At 42.4% G+C, this 25839-nt stretch overlaps 1 protein-coding gene across 1 annotated transcript in view; it reads right to left on the reverse strand.

The window, feature by feature from the left end:
• LOC127575526 (dynein axonemal heavy chain 8-like) overlaps positions 1–25839 on the reverse strand; it is a 443415-nt gene that overhangs the window by 393278 nt on the left and 24298 nt on the right. The window contains 3 exon segments of the mRNA XM_052025459.1: positions 9514–9627; positions 17964–18140; positions 23392–23552. Of these exon segments, the coding sequence (XP_051881419.1) occupies positions 9514–9627; positions 17964–18140; positions 23392–23552 (452 nt within the window).

Raw genomic sequence — 25839 nt, forward strand, 5'->3', positions numbered from 1 at the left:
CACTGTTCCCTTATTTGGTTCCTCTTCACCTTCCTTTCTTATTAGATTCCATACAGCCCTTTGTTGCCTCCACCTATCACTTCCCAGCCTCTGTTGCTATCTCTACCCTTCCCTCCCCCACCTGGCTCCATCTGCCAATCAACTCCTCCTCACCTGGATCCACCTATCACTTGCCAGCTCTTGCTCTACCCCTTCCTCTTTATACTGGCTATCTCCCCTCTACTCTTTCAGTCCAGATGGAAGGTCTTGACCTGATATGACTGTCCATTTCTCTCCACAGATGCTGAGTTCCGCCAGCAGCTCGTTTCTTTCAGAGTTAACTGCAAAAGCCCATCAGCAATTTCAGTGAAACTGCAGCAGTCCAAAGGTGTCAGTACAGTAAGTGCAATAGTGATTATTAGAAGCATTTTGGGAGTGGTGTGAGCCAACAGTGAAAACACTGTAAGAAATACAGGACCAGCAATAGGCAGCAACACATAGACCACATACCAGCAAAATTTCCACGAGAAAGGATTATGAGGCAGACATGGTTTGTGGCAGCAGAACAATTGGCAGGGTTCCCAATGGCATCTGTAATTCAGGTATCACACTAAAACAGATATTGTGAAGATACGGTGGATCAAATGATGTGGAACAAATTTACCCTTCAGTATCAGGAAGACATTATGCATTTGCATGTTATGTCATCAACTTTGGTGCCAATGATATTTGAAGAAAGCAAGATGGATACTTTGTTTATTTGTTTTGGAAAGCTAAGAGCTTTTACTAAAGTTTTAGAGCTCCTTACTTCATATGTTGAGTAACTGGAGATGTTACAATGCCAGTGAGCGGGAAAGAAGCAGCACGGAGACTGGAGTATAAAACTTCACCAGGCTTCTGAGCGGCCTACAGTGAACAGGAGAGGTGACAGAAGGAGCACAGTATGCAAGGTATAAAAGAGCACTAGGCTTCCAAGTAGCCTGCAGTGAGCAGGAGCAGCAGCATAGAGTACAAAAGAGTGCCAGACATTTTAGGAGCGGTCATTCTGGAGTGACAAACCCTTTGAGGTCAAAGTGCTGCTGTTGAGGTCAAAGTGAAGGCTTTGGTGAGCTATGGGTTTATGGAGGGTGAGTAGCAGAGATGACTAGTGATTATCAGGTATGGGAGTAAGGGCATTAGTATGCTCTTTCTTCAGTATGTGGGAAATCATGGACACTTCCTATTTCTTTGATCCCTGGAAACTATGTTCAGTTGCAGCTTCTGTCTGACTGTATAGAACAATTGGAACTGCTATTAGACTTGCTGTGGAGCATCCATGATGCTGAAAATGTAGACATTTTGTTTAGTGAGTTGGTCACACCGTCAGTAGGGGCAGAAAGAAGATGAGTGACCACCAGAAAGGGCAGTAAGTACAGGCAGGTAATGCAGGAGTTCCCTGTGCTTGTTCCCCTCTCAAACAGGTATATAATTTTGGATACTGTTAGAGGCAGGGAATGGCCTCAAGGAGTAAATCAGCAGCAACAGACAAGTTTGTGGCACCATGGTTGGCTCTGCCAGGGAGCAGGAGAGAGAAAAGTCTAAGTGAGCCGTAATGATAGGGGATTCAATAATGAGGGAAACAGACAATCTTCTCTGTGGCCACATGTGAGACTCAAGAATGGTCTGTTGCCTCCCTGGTGCCAGGGTCAACAATATGTCGAAGTGGTAACAGAGCAATCTGAAAGGGGTGGATGAGCAGCATGGATAAAAAGAGGAATGAAATCCTGCAATGTAAACAAGCAGTAAGGTAAAACATTAAAAATCTGGATCTTTAAGGTTGTAATCTCAGGATTATTTCCCATGCTACATGTTAGTGAATGTAGAAATAGGAGAGGTCAGATGAATACGTAGCTAAAGGGTTTTGCAGGATTTAAACTAATCTCGTAGTGGGCTGGGACACAGAGTTGCAGTTTAATCAAATGTAGAGGATCTAGCAAGCAAGTCTAGTAGGCAGAGCAGACAGAGGCATGATAAGAAACACAGGAAGTGCATCCAGGAGAGATTTGAGACAATACATAGATAGTCCTGCTAGAGACAGGGCTGTATTCACCAAGAAGAAAGATGTGAAGATAGAGAGCTTAGTGTCTGAGTTTTTGAACAGGATTTTAGTATAGATAGGGACAAAGATTGATACAGATGTGGTGGGCCGAAGGATCAGTTTCTGTGCTGTATGATTCCTTGTAAACTTACAGTGATGTTATCTTAGAATGAGATGAGAGTAAAAAATGCTGAAATAATCAAGGCGATTCAAGAGAAAAAGTGATTCTCTTAACTAAAATTGTACCAAGTATATTGATCAATTTACTCACATCTCAAAAAGTGAGCAATGATGAACAATATCCACTACCAATGTCATAAGACCCATAGGCTGACCTGCTTCACATGAATGTCTAGCTAAATATTGATCAGGATAGCCAACAATATTCAACCATTAAATGCACATCAAATTCTTTGAAGAAGTCTTAACACCATATGGGAGTTTGTCTCGTCATGCAGTAATACAGCATGAAAACAGGCCCTTCAGCCCAATGCATCCATGCTGACCATAGTGCCCACCAAGCTAGTCCCATTTGCCCATATCCCTCTTCTAAACCCCTCCTATCCACATAGTTATCCAATTGTCTTTTAAACGTTGTTATGGTACCTGCCTCAGCCACATTCTCTGGCAGCTCACTCCATATACGCACCACTTTCTGTGTGTAAAGGTGCCCCACCGATCCCTTTTAAATCTTTCACCTCTCACCTTAAACCAATACGGGTGCATCACAGCTTGGTATGGCAACTGCTCTGTCCACAACTTTCTGCACAAAACTGCAGAAATTGTTGTGGACGCAGCTTAGCACATCACAGAAACCAGCCTCCCCTCCATGGACTCTGTCTACACTTCTCACTACCTCGATAAAGCAGACAACATAATCAAAGACCCCATCCACCCCAGACATTCTCTCTTCTCCCCTCTCCCATTGGGCAGAAGATACAAATGCCTGAAAGCACATCTCATCAGGCTCAAGGACAGCTTCTATCCTGCTGTTAAAGACTATTGAACGGTCCCCTAGTATGATAAGGTGGACTCTTACCTCACAATCTACCTCATTATGACCTTGCATCTTATTGTCTACTTGCACTGCACTTTCTCTGTAGCTATTACACTTTATTCTGCAGTCTGTTATTGTTTTAACTTGTACTACCTCAATGCACTGCGTAATGAATTGATCTGTATGAAGGGTATGCAAGAGAAGTTTTTCACTACACCTCGGTACATGTGACAATAATAAACCAATTCCATTTCCAATGAACCAACCAATTAAATAGCGACCAAAGCTGGGAGGTGATAGGTGGAGTCAGCAAGGGGCTGCAAATGACAAAATCTGATAGGAAATGAAGGTGAGCATGGAAATAAATAAGGTAGGGTGGGCAGATGGGAGCAGTGGGGGGAGGTGACCCAGTAGGAGTGTGTGAGTGATGGGAAGACAAGTAGATAGAGGAGGGGAAAGAAGCTGGGTGATAGGGGGCTGGATGTACAGCAGGAACTATGAAAGATGTGAAGATTAGATCTGTAAATGGAAATGGATAGTCTTGACCTAAAATGTTGATTGTAGGTTTCTCTCTTCAGATGCTGCCTGACCTGCTGTGTTCCTCCAGCAATTTCTTTATCGCTCCAGATTTCAGCATCTGCAGTCTCTTGTGTTTTGACATATTTGGGATAGTCAGCATAGCTTTGTGTGTGTAAAATCATATCTCACAAATTTCACAAGATCACAAGATAAGGGAGCAGAAGCAGGCCATTCGGCCCATCGAGTCTGCTCCAAGGAAAAGGGAAAAAGAAATGGGGTGGGAAAAAAAGAGAGAGAAAAAAAAACTATTCTAATCCCATTTGCCAGCCTTATCCCCATATCCCTTGATACCCTGACTATTTAGATATCTGTCTATCTCCTCCTTGAATACCCCCACTGATCTGGCCTCCACTGCTGTGCGTGGCAAGGAGTTCCACAATTTCACCACCCTCTGGGTAAAGAAACTTCTCCTCATCTCTGTCTTGAAACTGTACCCTCTAATTCTAAGATTGTGCCCTCTGGTCCTGGACACGCCCACCAAGGGAAACAGCCTAGCCACATCTACTCTATCCTTACCTGTCAACATTTTAAATGTCGCTACGAGGTCCCCTCTCATCCTTCTGTACTCCAGCGAGTACAGTCCAAGAGCCGACAAACGCTCATCATACTTAAGCCCTTTCATTCCTGGAATCATTCTCGTAAATCTCCTCTGAACCCTCTCCAACGTCAGCACATCCTTCCTAAGATGCGGGGCCCAAAACTGCGCACAGTATTCCAAATGAGGCCTCACTAGCGCCCCGTAGAGCCTCATCAACACTTCCTTACTTTTATACACTATACCTCTCGAGATGAATGCCAACATAGCATTCGCTTTCTTAACCACCGATCCAACCTGGTGGTTAACTTTTAAGGTATCTTGTATGAGTACCCCCAAGTCCCTTTGTACTACCGCACTATCAATCTTCTCTCCTTCTAGATAATAATCTACCCGCTTATTTCTACTTCCAAAGTGTACAACTGCACATTTCTCAACATTGAATCTCATCTGCCATTTCCTTGCCCATTCTCCTAAACTGTCTAGGTCCCTCTGCATTCTTTCTATTTCCTCTATGCTCCCTACTCCTCCACTTATCTTGGTGTCATCCGCAAACTTAGCCACACAACCATTTATTCCATCATCCAAATCATTGATGTACAGGGTAAAAAGGAGAGGCCCCAACACCGACCCTTGCGGCACACCACTAGTAACCAGTAACCAACCAGAACGAGATCCTTTTATTTCCACCCTTTGCTTCCTGCCAACCAGCCAATTCTCCACCCATTTTGCTACCCTGCCCATAATTCCATGACCTCTCATCTTATTAATCAGTCTCTTGTGAGGCACCTTATCGAAGGCCTTTTGAAAGTCTAAATACACAACATCTACCGCCTCTCCCTTATCCACCCTACCTGTGATTTCTTCAAAAAACTCCAATAGGTTGGTCAGACAGGACCTCCCCTTCACAAAACCATGTTGACTAGGTCCTATCTTGCCTTGCGCCTCTAGGTATTCGGTAACCTCCTCCTTGAGGATAGACTCCAATAATTTTCCCACCACTGACGTCAGACTAATAGGTCTGTAATTGCCTTTGTGCTGCCTCCCACCTTTCTTATACAACGGAACTACATTCGCTACCCTCCAGTCCTCCGGAACCATGCCAGAATCTATCGATTCCTGAAAAATAATCGCCAACGCCTCTGCTATCTCCACAGCCACCTCCTTCAGAACCCGGGGATGCACCTCATCCGGTCCGGGAGACTTATCAGCCTTAAGCCCCTTTAGTTTTCCAAGCACCTTCTCCCTATTAATCTCAATTGAACTCAGCTCCAATTCGTGAGACTCCTGACTAATGGGCACATTGCTTATGTCCTCCACGGTGAAGACCGATGCAAAATATTCATTCAATTCCCTTGCCATCTCACTATCATCCATTATAATACCTCCTGCACCGTTATCAATTGGTCCTATGTCAACCCGTGTCTCTCTTTTATTCCTTATGTATTTAAAAAAACTCTTAGAATCCTTCCGAATGTTGTCCGCCAGCTTCCTTTCGTAACTCATCTTTGCTTTCCTAATGACCTTCTTAGTTTCTCTCTGCAGATTTTTAAAATCGTTCCAATCTTCTGTTTTCCCACTAATTTTTGCTACTTTGTACGCCGCCCCTTTTGCTTTTATTTTATCCTTCACCTCCCTCGTTATCCACATCTGTGCCTTTTTTCCATTCAAAACCTTCTTTTTTCTTGGAATATATCTGTCCTGCATTGTCCTTATTTCCTGTAGAAATTTCTTCCATTTTTCCTCTGCCGTCCCTCCAGCTAACTTACTCCTCCAATCAATTTGGGCCAACTCATCTCTCATACCTTTGTAATTTCCCTTATTCCACTGAAATATCGATACACCAGTTATCAGCTTCTCCTTCTCAAACTTGAAACTAAACTCAATCATATTGTGATCACTTGTTCCCAGTGGTTCCTTTACCTTTAGTTCCCTAATCACCTCGGGTTCACTACACAGCACCCAATCCAAAACAGCCGATCCCCTGGTGGGCTCCTCAATAAGTTGCTCCAGAAAAACATCCCTTAGACATTCCACAAACTCACTCTCCTGAGTACTACCGCCTTGCTGCATTTCCCAGTCCACCTTCATGTTAAAATCCCCCATAATTATCTTCACATTGTCACTCTGACATGCTTTTTCTATCTCAATCTGCAACTTATGGTCCACTTCCTGACTGCTGTTCGGGGGCCTATATATGACTGCTATTATTGTTCTTTTACCCTTGCTATTTCTCAGCTCCACCCATAAGGATTCCACCTCCTCTGACCCAATGTCCTTCCTTTCTATTGATTTTATATCGCTACTAACCATCATGGCCACACCTCCCCCTCTGCCTACCCTCCTATCCTTCCTATATACTGTATACCCCTTGACATTCAGTTCCCAATCACATCCATCATGAAGCCACGACTCAGTGATTGCAACGATGTCATATTTATTAACCTGTAGTTGTGCCACTAGGTCATCTACTTTATTCCTGATGCTACGTGCATTTAAATATAGTATGTTTAGACTGGTATCTGCTATTGATTTTACTGTACCTCTATTGATCAGCAGATTATCCTGACTTTCTACCTGTCCATCCTTCTTACTATCTTCGCTACCTACTATCTTAGACATGTTCGTGTAGACCTCATCCCCTATCCTAACATTCGGTATCCGAACATCCTCATCCCCGATCCTAACATTCTGTATCCTAACATCCGGATTTGTTGTACTTCTATTATTCAGTAAATTATCCTGACTTATCACCTGCCTGTCATTCTTGCCATCCTCAATGGATTCGTTTCTATACACTTTCTCCCTCACCTTAGCATCTTGTAACCTAGCATCCTGGTTACCATCCCCCTGCCAGATCAGTTTAAACCCTCCCCTACAACTAAATTAAACATTCCCGCCAGGATATTGGACCCTTTGGAGTTTAGATGCAACCCATCCTTAGCAAATAGGTCTTGCCTCCCCCAAAAAAGGTCCCAGGTATCCAATTTGATTTTGAAGAGATGACCAAGACGACGAAGACAATCATACGGTAAGTGGAAGCAGATAAATGGCCAGAGTCTATCCTTGGTAATCCAAAAATTGCAGTGATAGGGTGAGGTCGTAAATCAATATTCAATACAGTTGAGATAATGTTAAAGATGTCTTTCCAATATTTTTCCAAAAGAGGACAGGACCAAAACATATGTGTCAAAGAAGCCACATTCGATTTACAAATGTCACATATAGGATTTATATGGTGATAAAAACAGGCTAGCTTATCTTTTGACATATGGGTCCTGTGGACTACCTTAAACTGTATCAAAGAGTGTCTGGCACACATCGAAGATGCATTAACTAAATGAAGAATTTTCTTCCATGTCTCTGTAGGTAAAGATGTCTGGAGTTCACTTTCCCATTCATTCTTAATTTTGTCCAGTCATTCTGGATGTACTTTCATAATTAAATCATAGATTATTGCTATCAAGCCCTTCTGATAAGGATTAAGACCTAAATTTTTTTCTGTAATTTCAGTTTTGTAAGGTGTTGGAAAAGAGGGTACAGTAGCTTTTAAAAAATTTCTAATCTACAAATATCGAAAAAAGTCTTATAACAGCAGGATAGAAGCCTTTGTTACATTAATAGCTAAACGATCCATTTTGCTTAAATGGAAGGATCCAATACCCCCTACTACTTTTCAATGGCTCTCTCAAACTATATCATGTTTAAACTTGGAAAAAATTAGGAGTGGTACTATTGATCCTTCGCTTAAATTTGAAGATATTTGGAGTCCATTTATTCAATATTTTCACATGATATAGTTCCCCCTTTCAATAATTCTCTGATTTAGAGGAACGGAGTTGATGTCGTAATATTGCTCTGTTTCTACTGAGAAATTTTAGTCCAGTCTTTTTTTTTTCTTTTTGTTCTTTTTGAAATTTTTCTGTTTAGTTTGGTTTGATATATTGTTTGTAATTTTTCTTATTGATTTGAGGATTTTTTTTTCCTTTCTTTTCTTTTATATATATAATAATTCTCTTCTTTTCTTTTCTATTATATTCATTTACTGAGATTGAGGGATCTACAAATTTTTATATTTTATTGTTCTTTATGATTATCTATGCCATGATTGTTCTCCTGATCTTTTTGCATTACATGTACAAACATTGATGTTATATATTAATCTATATTAATTTCAAAACTAATAAAAAGTTTGAAAAAAAAGACGCAGACAGGGTGGTTCAGAAGGCCTTGAAAAGGTCCTACATGGGAGGCTGCTCTGGAAGGTTAGAACACTAGATCCAGGGTGAGCTCACCAATTAGATACAAGACTCAATTGGTGGTAGGAGGCAGAGGGTGGTAGTGGAGGGTTCTTTTTCAGATTGGAGGCTGGAGACCAGTGTGCCATAGGGACTAAGAGGACCCAGAACTAGTTTATCATATATATTGACAATTTGGTTGAGAATGTATGTGGCAGATTATAAAAGATGACACATAGTTCCCTGAAAGTGGCAACTCAAGTAGACGAGGTGGTGAATAATGCAAGTGGCATGCTTGCCTTCATCAGCTGAGGCACTGAGTACAAGAGTTGGGACATGTTACAGCCGTATGAAATGTTCATTAGGTCATATGGAGTATTGTGTGCAGTTCTGGGATCGCCACATTACCGAAAAGCTGGAGAGGGTGCAGAAAAGATTCACAAGGATGTTGCCTGGACTGAAAGGCTTGAATTATAGGGAGAGATTGAATAGGCTGGGTTTGTTTTCCCTGGAGTGAAGGACACTGAGAGGTGACAGAATAGAGGCATATAAAATTATGCAAGGCATAGATAGGGTAGATAGTCAGTCTGTTTCCTCTGATAGGGGCATCTAAAACTAGAGGGCATAGAATTAAGGTGAGAGGGAGGAAGTTTAAAGGGAATCTGAGGGCTAAATTTTTCACACAAAAAGTAGTTGGCATCTGGAATGAGCTGCCAGAGGAGGTGATGGAGGCGGAAACAGCAATGACACTTAAGAAGCATCTGGACAAGTACTTGAATAGAGGGACATGGAATTATTGAAGACAAGTGGGATTGATATAGATACGCATGATGGTCGACAGAGATGTGGTAGGCCAAAGGGCCTGGTTCTATGCTGTACAACTCTCTGGCATTATATGGAGATGGGGACAGAAATGTTCACCACATTTATCAAGTACCTGGAGAACATCTTAAGAGCCATAACCAACATAGGGCTGGCTGGCTTCCTTCTGCCCTATAAGTTTCCATGATTGTTTCTATGTGTTGTCATCAGCTCATCAAGCAAAGTTTTGACTGCTAAACATAAATTTACAGAACAAAACAAAAATCCTTTGGAAAAAAAAACTTACTGGATCAGAATTGTAAAGCGGCTGACAGACTTTCTCCAATGCTTGCAGAAATTTCACATTGTCTTTTGCTCCATTAGCTGCATCAGTGATTTGAGAATCTAACTTTAACCACATCTACAATCAAGGGATAAACAGATTATACAGTCATCTTCCTTCATCAATGATACAGCTTCTAGTAACTACTGGAGTAAGAGATGTCCAGATGGACAGTTTCCTAACTACTTAAAAGGTTATATTGTGTGATGATTTCCATTAAGAACACTGGTCACTGGCCTCCAATCTGTAAAACCACCCTCCACTACCAACCTCTGTCTCCTTCCACTAAGCCAGTTTTTATCCATTTGATGAGCTCACCCTGGATGCCATGTGATCTAACCTTCCAGACTAGTCTACCATGTGGGACCTTGTCAAAAGCCTTGCTAAAATCCATGCAGATAATGTCTACTGCCCTGCCTTCATCAATCCTCTTAGTCACCTCTTCAAAAACCTCATTCAAGTTTGTGAGACATGATTTCAGATGCACAGAGCCATGCTCTTTATCCCTAATCAGTCCTTGCCTTTCCAAATGCAGGTAGATCCTGTTTCTCAGAATCCACTTCAATAACTTTCCTGTCACTGATTTTCAGCTCCCTGGCATATAGTTCCCTAGATTGTCCTTGCAGATTTTCTTAAATAAAGGTACAACACTAGCCACCCCTCCCTGCAGTGTCAGTGGGGGAGCACTTGTAGACCAGTGACCATAATTCTATTAGTTTTAGAAGAGTTCATAGAGTCATACAGTATGGAGAAACAAAGAACTGCAGATGCTGTTGGTGCTCCAAGTGTGGCCTCCTCTACATTGGCGAGACCAAAACACAGACTAGGTGACCGTTTCGTAGAACACCTATGCTCTGTCCATAACGGCGATCTGCGTTTCCCTATTGCCAGTCACCTTAACTTCCCCTCCCACTCCATCACTGATATGTCGGTCCTCAGCCTCCTCCACTGCCAGGAACTGGAAGAACAACACATTTTCCGTCTTGGGACCTTACAGCCTAACGGGATGAACATCGAAGTTTCCCACTTTAAGTAAACCAACCCCACCCCCACCCCGCCTCTTCTTTTCTTTCCCTTCCTAGCCTCTCTCGCTTTTTTCTCTCTCTCCTTTCCCTCTTCTCCCCTCCCCCCATTCCACCTGCCTCCACACCTTTGACCCATCCCCTGGTGGATCTGCCCTCCCCTCCTCCCCGACACCTGCCTATCACTATCTATTACCTGCATCTACCTGTCACCTCCCTGTGCCCATCCTGCCCTCCCCTCTATTGTCCAGCTATCACTGTTCTGTTTTTTCACTCCTATATATTGGGCTTCCCCTTTTCCTATCTTCAGTCCTGAAGGGTCCTGACCCAAAACATTGACCGTATACTTTTCTCCACGATGCTGCCCGACCTGCTGAGTTCCTCCAGCATCTTGATGTGTTTTTCATACAGCATGGAAACAGGCCCTTCATCCCAACTGGTCCATGCCGACTAAGATGACCCATCGAAGCTAGTCCCATTTGCCTGCGTTTGGCCCATAACCTTCTAAACCTTTCCAATCCATGTACCCGTCCAACTGTCTTTTAAAATTTGTTATTGTACCTGCCTCAACCACTTCCTCTGGCAGCTCATTCCACATACACACCACCCATTGTGTAAAAAAGTTACCTCTCAAGTTGCTATTAAATCTTTCCCCTCTCACCTTAACACTAAGTCCTCTAGTTCGTGATTCCCCAACCCTGGGGAAAAGACCGAATGCATTCACTCTATCTATTGCCCCTCCTGATTTTATACACCTCTATAAGATCACCTCTCAGTCTCCTATGCTCCAAGGAATAAAGTCCTAGCCTAACCAACCTCTCCCTATAACTCAGTCTCTTAATTCCTGGCAACATCCTTCTAAATTTTTTTCTGCATTCTTTTGTTTAATAATATCTTTCCTATAGCAGAAAACTGAACACAATACTCCAAGTGCAGCCTCACCAGCATCCTGTACAACCACACCGTGACCTCCCAACTTTTATTCCAAATGCCCTGACTGACGAAGGCCAGTGTGCCAAAAACCTTCTTTTCCACCATCTACCTGTGACTCCACATTCAGGGAACCATGTACTTGTACTCTGTGTTCTGCAACACTTCCCCAGGGCTCTGCCGTTCAGTGAAAGTCCTACCTGGATTTGACTTCCCAAAATGCAGCACCTCGCACTTATCTGAATTAAACTTCATTTGCCATTCCTCAGCTGATCAAGATATCCCTGTAATTTTTTGTAACCTTCCTTACTGCCCACTATACCACCTATTTGTGTCATCTGCAAACTTACTAACCATGCCTTGTACATTGTTATCCAAATCGTTGATATAGATGATAAATAACAATGGGCCCAGCACTGACCCCTGAGGCACATCACTAGTCAAGGGACCCCAGTCCAAGAAACAACTTTCCACCATCACCCTCTGCTTTCTACCATCAAGCCAATTCTGTATCTAATTAGCCAGCTCTCCCTGAATTCCATGTGATCTAACCTTCCAGAGCAGCCTACCATATGGAACCTTATCAAACTCCATATAAACCACATTTACCACCCTACCCTCATCGACTTTCTTCATAACATCATCAAAAAATTCAGTTGTTCATGAGACATGATCTCCCATGAAGCCATAATGACTATCCCTAATCAACCCATCTTTCCATATACATGTATATCTTGTCCCTCAGGATCCTCTCCAGTAACTTACCTACCACAGAGGTTTTTCTTTGCCGCCCTTCTTAAATAAAGGTACAACATTCACTACCCTCCAGTCTACCACCACGTCACCCATGGCTAACAATTATGCAAATATCTCAGCCAAGGCTCCCACTATTTCTTCTCTAGCCTTCCACAGTGTTCTTGGATATACCTGGTCAGGCCCTGGAGATTTGTCGACCTTCATACTTTTTAAGACATCCAGCACCTCCTCCACTGTAATGCGGACTATCCCCAAGACCTCCCCACTTACCTTTCCCAGTTCAGAAGTCTTTATGTCTTTCTCCATGGTAAAAACAGAGGAGTAATATTCATTAAGGACCTGGCCCATCTCCTACAACTCCACACAAAGATGTCCCCTTTGGTTTTTGAGGGGCCCTATTCTCTCTCTAGGTACACTTTTCCCCTTAATATACTTTTAAAATCTCTTGGGATTTTCCTTAATCTTCTCTGCCAAAGCTATTTTATGCCCCCCTGATTTCCTTCTTGAGTACACTCCTGCATCTCCTATACTCCTCTAAGGATTCACTCAATCTCAGCTGCCTGTAGCTGAACCCATGCCTCCTTTTTCCTGGCCAAAGCCTCAATATCCCGCATCATCCAGGGTTCCCTACTCCTACCAGACTTGCCCTTCACTCTAACAGGAACATGCAGACCTTGAGCTCTCACGATCTCACCTTTAAAAGCCTCCTACTTCCCTGTGGTCTCTTTGCCTGCAAACAACCTACTCCAATCAACCTTTGCAAGCTCCTGTCTAATACTGTCAAAATTTGCCTTGCCCCAACTTAGAACTTGAACCTGTGGACCAGTTCTGTCCCTTTTCATAACCAGTTTAAAACTAATAGATCTATGATCACTGGTTCCAAGGTGCTCCCCCAATGTCACCTCAGTCACTTGCCCTGCCCTATTACCCAAGAGTAGGTTGAGCTTTGCTCTCTCCCTTGTAGGGCCCTCTATACATTTCCCAAGGAAATTTTCCTGAACACACTTAACAAATTCCACCCTATCTAAGCCCTTAACAGTATGGCAGTCCCAGTCTACGTTAGGAAAGTTAAAATCCTCTACTATGACAACCCTATTCTTCTTACAACTCTCCACAACCTCCCTGCATTTGTTCTTCTAATTCCCATTGACTATTTGGGGGCCTATAGTACAACCCCAACAAGGTGATCAACCCCTTCTTATTTCTCTTCCACCCATAAAGTCTCACTGGATGATCCTTCAGTAATTTCATAGCTGACCCTTAATCAAAAACGCAACTCCCCTTCCTCCCTTTCCTCTGCCTCTAGCCTGTGAAAAGCACCTGTACCATGGAACATTAAGCTGCCAGTCCTGTCCCTCCCTTAGCCATGTTTCTATAATGGCTATAATATCCCAGTCCTATCTAGGTATCCAAGCCCTAAGTTCATCCGCCTTACCTGTCAGACCTCTTGCATTGAAATAAATGCAATTTAATCAAATGGGCTTTCTTCACTCTCTGCCATTCTCCTGCCTGTCATGCCCTATTCAACTTGCGGTCACTGACTTCTGCATCACTTTACAGCCTCTCATTCGCCTGCCTGCTGCTTAGGATCCCACCCCTCTGCCAAACTAGTTTAAACCCACTCTAATAGCACTAGCAAATCTGCCTGCCAGGATACTGATTCCCCCTCCAGTTCAGGTGCAACCCGTCCCTCTTGTACAGGTCACCTCTGCCCCAGTAGAGATCACAATGATCTATTATGGAAAGGATAGGACCAGTCCATGTCCTAAATTGGGGCAAGGCTAACTTTGATGGCTCTCGACAGGAACTTGCAAAGGATGATTGGGAGAATCTCTTGAGGGATGTAGGATGGAAGGTGAGGAAGACAATAATGATGTCTTGGAACACATTGCAAAAGAGGTGGTCTGTCCATGCTATCCATGAGGTGCCTATCTACACTAATCCCATTTGCCATCACTTGGTCAATACAAGACATCCCCGGGTTATGAATGCTTGAGGCAATGCATTCCAAACCACCACCATGTGGATAAAAATATCCTCCCTATATGCCCTCTAAACCTCATACTTCTTAGCTTAAACCTATGCCGTCTGATTGCAGACACCTCCGCTAAGGGAAAAGTTTGTTCCTGTCTACCCAACCTATGCCCCTCATAATTTTGTAAACCTCTATCAAGTTCCACTTTTCTGCTCCAAGGAAAACAAACCCAGTCTATCCAGACTCTGCTTGTAACTGAATAGCTCCATCCTCACGAATCTCTTCTACACCTACCCAATGCAATATCATGCTTCCTTTAATATAGTGACCAGAACTTCATAAAGTACACCAGTAATGGAGTGGTGCATTTCAGTTAGAAGATGAGACCTCAATAGCCTGGGTTTGTTTCCCTTAGACCGGAGGATGCTAAAGTTTTCCTGATATAAGTATACAAAATTATAGGAACAAAGATAATGGGAAATTTTTCCCCACAGCAGAGGTAACTAAAACTAAAAGGCATTGGTTTAGGGTAAGGGGTTAAAAGTTTAGAGGAAATCTGCAGAAGAACTTTTCACCCCAAGGGTGGGTGGAATCTGTAATGCACTGTCTGAGTAAGTTGTGTCGACAGGTACTCTCACAACATTTATGAAGTATCTACATGAGCATTCTAAAGAAGGTGATGAACAGCCAGTGGTCCTGGCATATATTGATAGCAACAACACAGGTAGAAGAAGGGATGAGGTCCTGCAATGTGTTTTGGAAGCATGTAGCCATTTAAAGAGCAGGACCTCAAAGGCTGTATACTCTGGATTGCTTCCAGACTTAGGTGAGTCTAGGAGTAGAAGGATAGGCAAAATGAATGTGTGGCTGAAGGGAAGGTGCAAGAGGATGGCCTTTCGGTTCTAGGAGTGTTTCTGGGGAAGGGGGGACATGCACAAGCAGGATAGGTTGCACCTAAACTTGAATGCGAACAACATGCTTGCAGGGAAGATTGCTAATATTATTGGGGAAGATGTAAACTGAGTTGGCAGGGGAATGGGGCTCAGTAAATATTCAGATGGGGAAGTGCAGTCACCGTAGAAGAACCATAGAACAATACAGCACAATACAGGCCCTTTGGCCCACCATGTTGTGCCAACCTTCAAACCACTCCTAAAACTATTTAATCCCTTCCTCCCACATATCCCTCTATTTTAAATTCCTCCTTATGCTTATCTAACAATCTCTCGAACTTGACCAACGTATCAGCCTCCACCACGACCCCAGGCAGCGCATTCCATGCACCAACCACTCTCTGGGTGAAAATCCTCCCTCTGACGTCTCCCTTGAACTTCCCACCCATTACCTTAAAGCCATGCTCTCTTGTATCGAGCATTGGTGCCCTGGGAAAGAGGCGCTGGCTGTCCACTCTATCTATTCCTCTTAATATTTTGTATACCTCTATCATGTCTCCCCTCATCCTCCTTCTCTCCAATGAGTAAAGCCCCAGCTCCTTTAGTCTCTCCTCATAATCCATACTCTCTAAACCAGGCAGCATCCTGGTAAATCTCCTCTGCACCCTTTCCAACGCCTCCACATCCTTCCTATAATGAGGTGACCAGAACTGGACACAGTACTCTAAGTGTAGTCTAACCAGAGTTTTGTAAAGCTGCATCATTACTTCGCGGCTCTTAAGCTCAATCCCACGATTTATGAAAGTTAACATCCCATAAGCTTTCTTAACTACCCTATTCAGCTGTGAGGCAACTTTCAGTGATCTGTGGATATGAACCCCCAGATCCCTCTGCTCCTCTACACTGCCCAGAATCCTGCCATTTATCTTGTATTCCGCCTTGGAGTTTGTCCTTCCAAAGTGTACCACCTCACACTTCTCCGGATTGAAATCCATCTGCCACTTCTCAGCCCAGCTCTGCATCCTATCAATATCCCTCTGTAAGCTTCGACAGCCCTCCACACTATCCACAACACCACCGATCTTTGTGTCATCTGCAAACTTGCTGACCCACCCTTCCAACCCCTCATCTAAGTCATTAATAAATATCACAAAAAGTAGGGGTCCCAGAACCAATCCCTGTGGGACACCACTAGTCACAGCCCTCCAATCCAAATGCACTCCCTCCACCACAACCCTCTGCTTTGTACAGACAAGCCTAAAGGAGAAAAAGTTATTGTCCATTTGGCATACGTGGGGAATACAAAGCTATATCACATCTACTTTAATGCAGTGTCCAACTAATATGGTAGATGAACTTAAGGCTTCAATAAAGATGTGGGACTAAAATATTTTTGATATGGTATACAACATATTCTGATACATGATTGAAAGGAACTAGCAATTCATTATCCAGGGTATGGAATTTTCAGGTGAGACAGAGAGAGATGTAAAAGAGGAGATGGCATTGAACTTTAGACAAGGACTGCTTCAATATTGAGGGCAGATATCTTAGAAGGCACACCAAATAAGTAGAGCCTTTCCATATGATTGGAGATTAGGAACAAAAAAGGGTGTTGTCACTTTGCTGAGGGTGTATTACAGACCTCCTAAGAGTCAACAGGAAATAGAAGGACAGTTATGTAGGCAAATAGCAGAGAGATGTAATAAAAAGAGGCTTATAATATCAAGGGATTTCAATTTCCCAAATATTAACTGGGATTGCCATAGCACAATAGGATCAGAGGCGGCAGAATTCTTAAGGTGTGTCCAGGAGAGGTTTTTGACAAAATATGTAGATAGTCCAACAAGGTAAGGAGCATTACTGGATCTTATCTTGGGGAATGTGACCAGTCAAGTGGAGGCAGTGTCAATGGGGGAGCATTTTGGAGATTGTGATCATAACTCTGTAATCGGAGGTACATAAAACTAGAATACATAGATTTAGGGTAAGGGGTAAGAGATTCAGAGGGGATCTGAGCAGGACCTATTTTACCCAGAGAGTGATGAGTACCTGGAATACACTGCCTGAGAGGGTGGTGAAAGCAGTCACTGACAGCATTTAGGTAGTGTCTAGACAGGCACTTGAATCACCTGGCCATGGAAGGCTACAGGCCAAGTGCTAGAAGATGTGATTAATACAGATGGGTTCCCACTGGTCGACATAAACATGATGGGCCAAATGGTCTGTTTCCATGTTGTATGACTCTATGAGAATGCTATAGATTAGTATACATAAGTACTTGATGGTCAGCACAGAATCTATGATTCCTATCTTCCCCTCTGCTGATGTTGTTCAGTATGCTATTGCCAATATCCTAATTCATATATCGCACATGTTCTCACTTACCTGAACTGGTACAGCACTAAGCAATACCTCATATTTAAAAGTATTATCATATATAAATCCTTCCATGACCTCACCACAAGCTATCTTTGTAATGACCAGCAGTCCACAAATCTCTAAGATATCTGTTCTCCTTGAATTGTGGCTTCTTGAACATTGCTGATGTTTACTGCTGCACCAGAATATCCATGCCTTTAGCTGCAAAGGCTGTAAGTTTGAAATTTACTCTCTAAACCTAAACCACTCGTGCTCCATTTCTCTATCCTCTTTAAAGACTGTTTCTTAACACTTATCATCCGGTCTTATATCCTTAAGTAGCATGGGGTAAATTTTGCTCTTACTCTGAAAAACCTTGGGATGTCTAACTAAATTCAAAGCACATACAGATTTCTGTCAAAACCCATCTGTATATACAAAAGTTGCCTTTTATTACTGCTTTCCTGATGTCTTTACCTTTAACATTTTTGAGTGACTTGCTTTCAAAACATTGATTACAGCCTTGCAATTTTGTCCTCTAAGTTGCTCTATGATGGAATTGAATTTTGCAGACATACATTTCCAGTATTCCAGCTCAATCAGTGGACCTGAATTTTCGGCCTCTTTTCTGACTTGATTACTTTGTTCAAGCACCTATAAGTAAAGTGCACAAAAAACATCACACTTTGTAGCCCAGTCGAAGTAATCTTTGGAATGTCTACAACAAGCAGTAATCATACCTTCAAAAGTTACATCTCTTGTCACGAAAATCCAATGCATTTTTTAGATAATGACTAAATTAGAGGAAAGGAGAAATTGTGCTTTAAGACATTGGTGGTTCTCAATATGAATAGCTAGTTGAATTTCTGGAGAGTGCAAATTAATCTGGAGATGGTGCCAATTATGCAATCATGTTCGACAAGAAAAAAAGAAATTTTAAGATGCACAGCAGCAAAACAAACTTCAAAATTCTAGGCCAAGCAGTCAACCTGATAAGCTTGTAGAATACATTCACCTGTCTGTTTTCGTTGCAGTCTAAAGTAGGTGGTGATGGTGGGTCAGGGAGAAATCAAAGCAGAAGTCACTCTGATAATGGTAGAGCTCAGGTCAAGACATAATTTTTCTCAGAAGATAACATTGAAGGTGTGTGGGCCTTGTGGTTGTCAGGAAGGAAAGCTGAAACTGTGAATTTGGTGGTGTATAGTTATTGTCTACACTTGTTAAAATAGACAGCCATATTGACAAATCAGATGTCAGTATGGCTTGTACCTGTGTAGTCAAGGCAATATTGTTAGCATAAGAAAATTTCCATTGCTTCGCTATGAGCACATTACCTTTTGTCAACATTAAAATTATTTGGTGGTACTGTGATGGCGCAATAGTAAAATTACTGAACTAATAGTCCAGAGCCCTGAACAAATAATCCATTGGCCTAAGTTTAAATTTCATCACTGCAGATGAGAAAGTTAGTTAATAATCAGGAACTAATTTTAAAGAAAAACTCATCATTAGTAACATCAACCGTAAAACTACCATATTGCTGAAAGAACAGAAAATTTTGTAAATATTCAATTAGTCACAGAGTCATACAGCACAGGGACAGACTCTTTGGCCCATGATCTCCATGCTGAACAGGATGCCAAATTAAACTAATCCCTTCTGCCTGCACATGATCTATATCCCCCCCCCCCCCCCCCCCCATTCCCTGCCTATTTATGTGCCTGTCTAAAACCCTCTTGAACACAACAATCGTATCTGTTTCCACTACCACCCCTGGCAGCACATTCCAGGCACCTACCACTCTCTGTGGGAAAAAAATTACCCCACACAGCTTAAAGCTATGTTCTCTAGTATTTGGCATTTCTACCCTGAGAAACAGATTCTGGCTGTCTAACCTATCTATGACTCGCATAATTTTATGAACTTTTATCAGGCATCTCCTCAGCCTCCAATGCTCCAGAGAAAACAATCCAAGTTTGTACTAACTCTCCTTATAGTTAATACCCTCCAATCCAGGCAGAATCCTGGTAAACCTCTTCTGCAAAACCCTCTCCAAAGCCTTCATATCTTTCCTTTAATGGGGCGACCAGAACGCACACAATACTCCAAGTGCAGCCTAAGCAAAGTTTTATACAACTGCATCATGACTTCCTTACTCTTATACTCTATGCCCCTGGAAATGAAGGAAAGCATGCCATACACCTTGTTTACCATTCTATCTATGTGCATTGGCACTCTCAGGAAGCTATTGACATGGACTACAATATCCCTTTGGACATCAATGCAGTTAAGGGTCCTGCCTTATACTGTATACTTTCCTCTTACATTTGACCTCCCAAACTGCAACACCTCACACTTGCCCAGATTAAACTCCATCTGCCATTTCTCCAGCCATAAGTGTAACTAATCCATATCCTGTTGTATCCTTTGACACCTTCTTCACTGTCCTCAACTCCACTATTTTTTGTGTCACCTGCAAACTTACTAACCAACCCATCTAAGCTAGTCCTATTTGCCCACATTTGACCCATATAAACCTTTTCTATCAATGTACCTGTCCAAATGTCTTTTAATTGTTGTTATTGTACTTGCTTCATCTATATCCTTTGGCAGCTCATTCCATTTATGTATCACTCTCTGTGTGAAAAAGTTGTCCCTCAGGTTCCTATTAAATGTTTCCCCTCTCACCTTAAATCTATGCCCTCTAGTTTTTGATTCCCTAACCCTTGGAAAAAGACTGTGTGCATTCACCCTATCTATGCCCCTCATGACCTCTATAAGATCACCCCTCGGTCTCCTATGCTCCAAGGAATAAAGTCCTAGCCTGCCCAACCTCTCTCTATAACTCATTTCCTCGAGCCTGCAAAGATAACAACCCAGATCCTATACTCAAAGCCCAGACTGATGATAGCCAGCGTACTAAAAGCCTTCTTCACTACCCTGTCTACCTGTGACATCGCTTTCAGTGAACTATGTACATGTACTCCTAGGTCCATCTATTCGGCAACACTCCCCAGGGCCCTACCATTCACTGTGAAAGTCCTACCCTGGATTGACTTCACAAAATGCAACACCTCACACTTATCTGAATTAAACTCCATTTGCTGTTGCTTGGCCCATTTACCCAGCTGATCAAGATCCTGCTGTAATTCCTGACAACCTTCTTCATAGTCTACAAAATCACCTATTTTAGTGTCTTCTGCAAACTTACTATGTCTAGTACATTCTCATCCAAATCGTTGATATAGATGACAAACAATGGTCCCAGCACTAACCCCTGAGGCACACCACAACACTGGCCTCCATTCTGAAAAACAACCTTACCAAAACTCTTCGCTTCCTACCGTAAGACAATTCTGTATTGGTATTGGTTTATTATTGTCACTTGTACCGAAGTATAATGAAAAACTTGTCTTGCATATTTAGCTTGATCTCCCTGGATCCCAAGCATTATAACCTTCCACAGAAGCCCACAATGTGGAACCTTTCCAAAGGCCTTGCTTAAGTCCATATATACATCTAGCGCCCTGCCCTCACTGACCTTTTTGGTTACTTCTTCAAAAACCTATATCAAATTCATGAGACATGATCTCCCATGCACGAGGGCGTGTTGACTATCCCTAAACAACTCTGTCTTTCCAAATGTGTGTATATGTTATCCATCACAATCCCATCCACTAACTCAGCTACCACAGATGTTAAGCTTACTGGTTTATAGTTCCCAGGTTTTTCTTTGCAGCCCTTCTTAATAAAGGTACAACATTAACCACCCTCCAGTCATCCGGCACCCCACTGTCACTAATGGTGATGCATATATCTCAGCCAGGGCTCTCTCAATTTCTTCTCTAGCTTCCCACTGTGTTCCTGGATATTCCTGATCAGACTTTGGAGATTTATCAACTGTTGGACATTTTAAGATGTCCAGCACTTCCTCTAGTGTGATGTGGATTATCCTCAAGACATCCCCATTAACTTTCCCGAGTTCCCTAGTCTTCAAGTCTTTCTTTCTTCATTCTTCATCCCAAGGTAAAAATGGAGGAGAAACATTCATTGAGAATCTCGCCAGTCTCCTGTGGCTCAAGATATAGATGTTCACTTTGGTCTTTGAGGGGCCTATTCCCTCGTTACCCTTTGTCCTTTAATATACTTATAAAATTGCTTTGGATTCTCTTTAGTTTTCTCTGCCAAAGCAATCTCTTTTTGCTGTCCTGATTTCCTTGTTAAATATACTCCTTTATCCCTACAGTCCTCCAGGGATTCACTTGATCCCAGCTGCCTGTACCTTCTTCTTTTTCTTTCTTTATGATGCCTCCTTCTTTTTCCTGAACAGAGCCTCAACATCTCTTGTAATCCAGGGTCCCCTGCTCCTGCCAGCCTTGCCCTTCACTCTAACAAGAACATGCAGACATTGAACTCTTGTTATCTCACTTTTAAAAGCCTCCTACTTGGCAGACGTCCCTTTGTCCACAATCTACTCCAAACAACTTTTGCAAGTTTCTGTCTAATACTGTTAAAATTCACCTTGCCCCAATTTAGAACTTTAACTTGTGGACCAGTTCTGTCCTTTTCCATAACCATTTTAAAACTAATAGGACAATGGTCACTGGTCCCAAGGCACTCTCCCACTGACACCTCAGTCACTTTTCCTGCTCTATTCCCAAGAGTAGGTCAAGCTTTGCCCTCTGCCTAGTAGGGCACTATATATTGCCTGAGGAGATTTTCCTGAACACACTTAACAAATTCCACCCATCCATGCCCTTAGCACTTTGGCAGTCCCAGTCTATATTAGGAAAGCTAAAATCAATTACTATGACAACCCTATTATTCTTGCAACTCTCTGAAATCTCCCTCCATATTTGTTCCTCTAATTCCCTTTGACTATTTGGGGGCCTATAGTACTTCTTATTTCTCAGCTCCACCGATAAAGCTTCACTGGATGATCCCTTAACAATTTCATCTTGGACTACTGCTGTGAGATTCTCCTAAATCAAAAATGCAACTCCCCCTCCTCTCTTTCCTCCAACTCTATCCTGCCTGAAGCACCTGTACCTTGGAACATTAAGCTGCCAGTTGGTCAAGCAGCATCTGCAGAAAGATAAACAGTTCATTTTTTTCTAAGTGTTGCAGCATTTTTGTTCTTATTTAAGATTTCTAACATTTGGAGTTAAAACATGGAACAGAGTAGTACAGAACAGGAACAGGCCCTTTGGCCCACGATGTCCATGCCAACCATGATACCAAATGAAACTAAACCTGCACATAATCCATATCTCTCCATTCCCTACATGTTCGTGTGCCTGTCTAAATGCCTCTTAAAAATCACTATCGTGTCTGCTTTCACCACCACCCTGGCAACATGTTCCCGACACCTACCACTCTTGTAAACAAAAAAAAACTTGCCCAGCACATCTACTTTAAACTTTCCCTCTCTCGCCTTAAATGAATGGCCTCCAGTATTTGACTTTTCTGCCCTGGGAAAAAGACCCTGACTATCTACCCTATCTATGCCTCTCATAATTTTATAAAACTCCATCAGGTCTCCCCTCAGCCTCCGAACATTAAGGTGAATAAGTCCCCAGGACGTGGACTTGAGAAAATAATCCAAGTTCATCCAACTTCTCCTTGTACCTAATACTGTCTATTCCAGGCTCTTCTGCACCCTCTCCAAAGCCTCGACATCTTCCTGTAAACGGGCGACCAGAACTGCATACAATACTCCAAATGTGACCTAACTAAACATTTTATAGAGCTCATAGAGACAGAGTTGCGACATGACTTCCTGACTCTTATACTCAATATCACATCATTCAAAAGGAGCAAAATGATACTTTAATTTTGAAATAATTATTAACAAGAGACCTTGTATTAACCATATTAAAAAGTTAAAGTACTCAAGTATATAAACCTGTTCCAGTTGATTGCGCCATAGCAGAAGCAGATTTTCAAGCTGTAATATTACTTCTGGATTCGACGCTGCAGCTTTTACTTGCTCAAATGAGCGCAGCTGAGTAAGGTCAACCATTTCACTCTTTAGCACAACGGCTTTTTCAAGGCTTGTTTTAGTACCTGAAGAAAATATTATACTTATAATTAATCCCATTCAAATAAGAAATGAAAACAGGAGTAGCCCATTCATCAGGACTGGTGCCTGATGAAGGATCTCAACCCGAAACATCAACTGTTTATTTCCCTCCATAGATGCTGCCTGACCTGCTGAGTTCCTCCAGCATTTTGTCTGTATTGCTCCAGATTCCAGCATCTACAGAATCTCGTGTCTCCATGATATTTTACCTCAATGTCTTATTCCATAATCCGACATACCATGTTGTCTTTATTATCTAAGTTGATCAATCTGTGGAGAAGGGAGAGCTTCAGATATATTAATCACTGGGCTCTTTTCCAGGGCAGTTGGGACCTGTACAAGAGGGACAGGAAGCACCTGAACTGGAGGGGAACCAATATCCTTGAAGGGAGGTTTGCCAGTACTAAAAGGGAGGGTTTAAACTAGCATGGCAGGGTTGGGAGCCAGAGCAGCAGGGCAGCAAGTGGAAGGGATGAGGAAAAGGTAGATGTTATGACAAGCAAATCTGAAAGGTAGGCATGGACAGGTTAATTAACACAGTGAGACTGGTGGGCTTAAGTGTATTTATTTTAATTCAAGGAGTTATTATGGGTAAGGCAAATGAACTTAGTCTGGATCAGTACATGGAATTATGATGTTGTGGCCATTATGGAGACTTGGTTGTGAGAGCAACAAACAACATTCCTGGGTTTAGATGTTTTGGACAAGGATAGAGAGGGAGGTAAAAGAGGTGGAGGAGCTGCATTATTAATCAGGGAGAATATCACAGCTGCACTCAGAGGACATACTGGAGGGCTCATCCACTTTGGCAATACGGGTAGAGATCAAAAATAAGAAAGGTGCAGTCACTCTGGGGTTACACTATAGGCCTCCCAACAGCTAGTGGGAGATGGAGGAACAAGTACGTAGACAGATTACGGAAGGATATAAAAGCAACAGGGTTGTCATAGTGGGTGACTTTAACTTCCCCAACATTAGCTGGGATTTCCTTAATGCAAGGGGCTTAGATGGGGCAGAATTTCTTTAGTGCATTCAAAAGGATTTCTTGAACCAGTATGTGGGTAGTCCAACTAGAGGAGGGACCATACTGGACCTTGTTTTGGGAAATGAGCCTGGCCAGGTGACTGGCCTTTCAGAGGGGAAGCATTTTGGAAACCGTGATCACAGCTTCTTAAGTTTTAAGAGAGTTATGAATAAGGATATCTTTATTAGTCACATATACATCAAAACACACAGTGAAATGCATCTTTTTTGCGTAGAGTGTTCTGGTGGCAGCCCGCAAGTGTCACCATGCTTCCGGTGCCAACATAGCACGCCCACAACTTCCTAACCCATACGTGTCTTAGGAATGTGGGAGGAAACCGGAGCACCCGGAGGAAACCCACGCAGACACGGGCAGAACGTACAAACTGCTTACAGACAGCAGCCAGAATTGAACCCGGGTCTCTGGCACTGTAATAGCGTTACACTAACTGCTACACTACTGTGCCTATAAGTCTGGACCTTGAAGGATAGTACTAAATTGGGAGAGTTCGATTTATAACATTATTAGACTGTCGCTAGAGGGAGTTAATTGGGAGAAGCTGTTATCAGGCAAGTCCACATCTGACATAACTGACATGTGGGAGTTGTTTAAAGATAGGGGAAGCACAATCTAGGTACATAGGGATCAACGGTCACATTTATCTTGAATATGTTCTGAGAGCTCCAGCAAATCATGAAAATTACCAGAAATTTGCAAGTTGTGCATCACTGGGGGCGGGGGAAGCAGTGCAAGTAGGCAACCAAACCATTTAGATCAATGCTGGTTGGGGGGTGGGAGGGGGGTTCTGCAAACCACCTGACAAAAAAGTGTGAACTTTCCAACTATTTGCTTATCACAACACTTTATCAGGCTATGTTGGAACAATTAACGAAGATACCTTTGACACCTCATCCTCACATCTCTCATTCTACTCTTACAAGGAATGGCTAACCAACAAAGGCTACAGTCAGTAGTGGAACTTATTTATAAAATGAATGAACTTATGACCCAATATAAGGGAAAAGCAACTTACAAATTAAGAAATATTTTGAAAGGAAGTATTTAAATCTGAAATTTATTCTATGGATCCATTTCAAGATAGATGAAGATTATGGCGGTTTCATTAAAGCCATAATGAAGTCTCCAAAAACCAAAATGAATAACTTTGGAAACCTCAGATCCTATGATTTTTTTCATTTTATGTTTTTATTTGCCATGATTGAATATCCATGTTTGTATCAACTTCA

The sequence above is a fragment of the Pristis pectinata genome, chromosome 10 (assembly GCF_009764475.1).
Source record: "Pristis pectinata isolate sPriPec2 chromosome 10, sPriPec2.1.pri, whole genome shotgun sequence".
NCBI lineage: Eukaryota > Metazoa > Chordata > Chondrichthyes > Rhinopristiformes > Pristidae > Pristis > Pristis pectinata.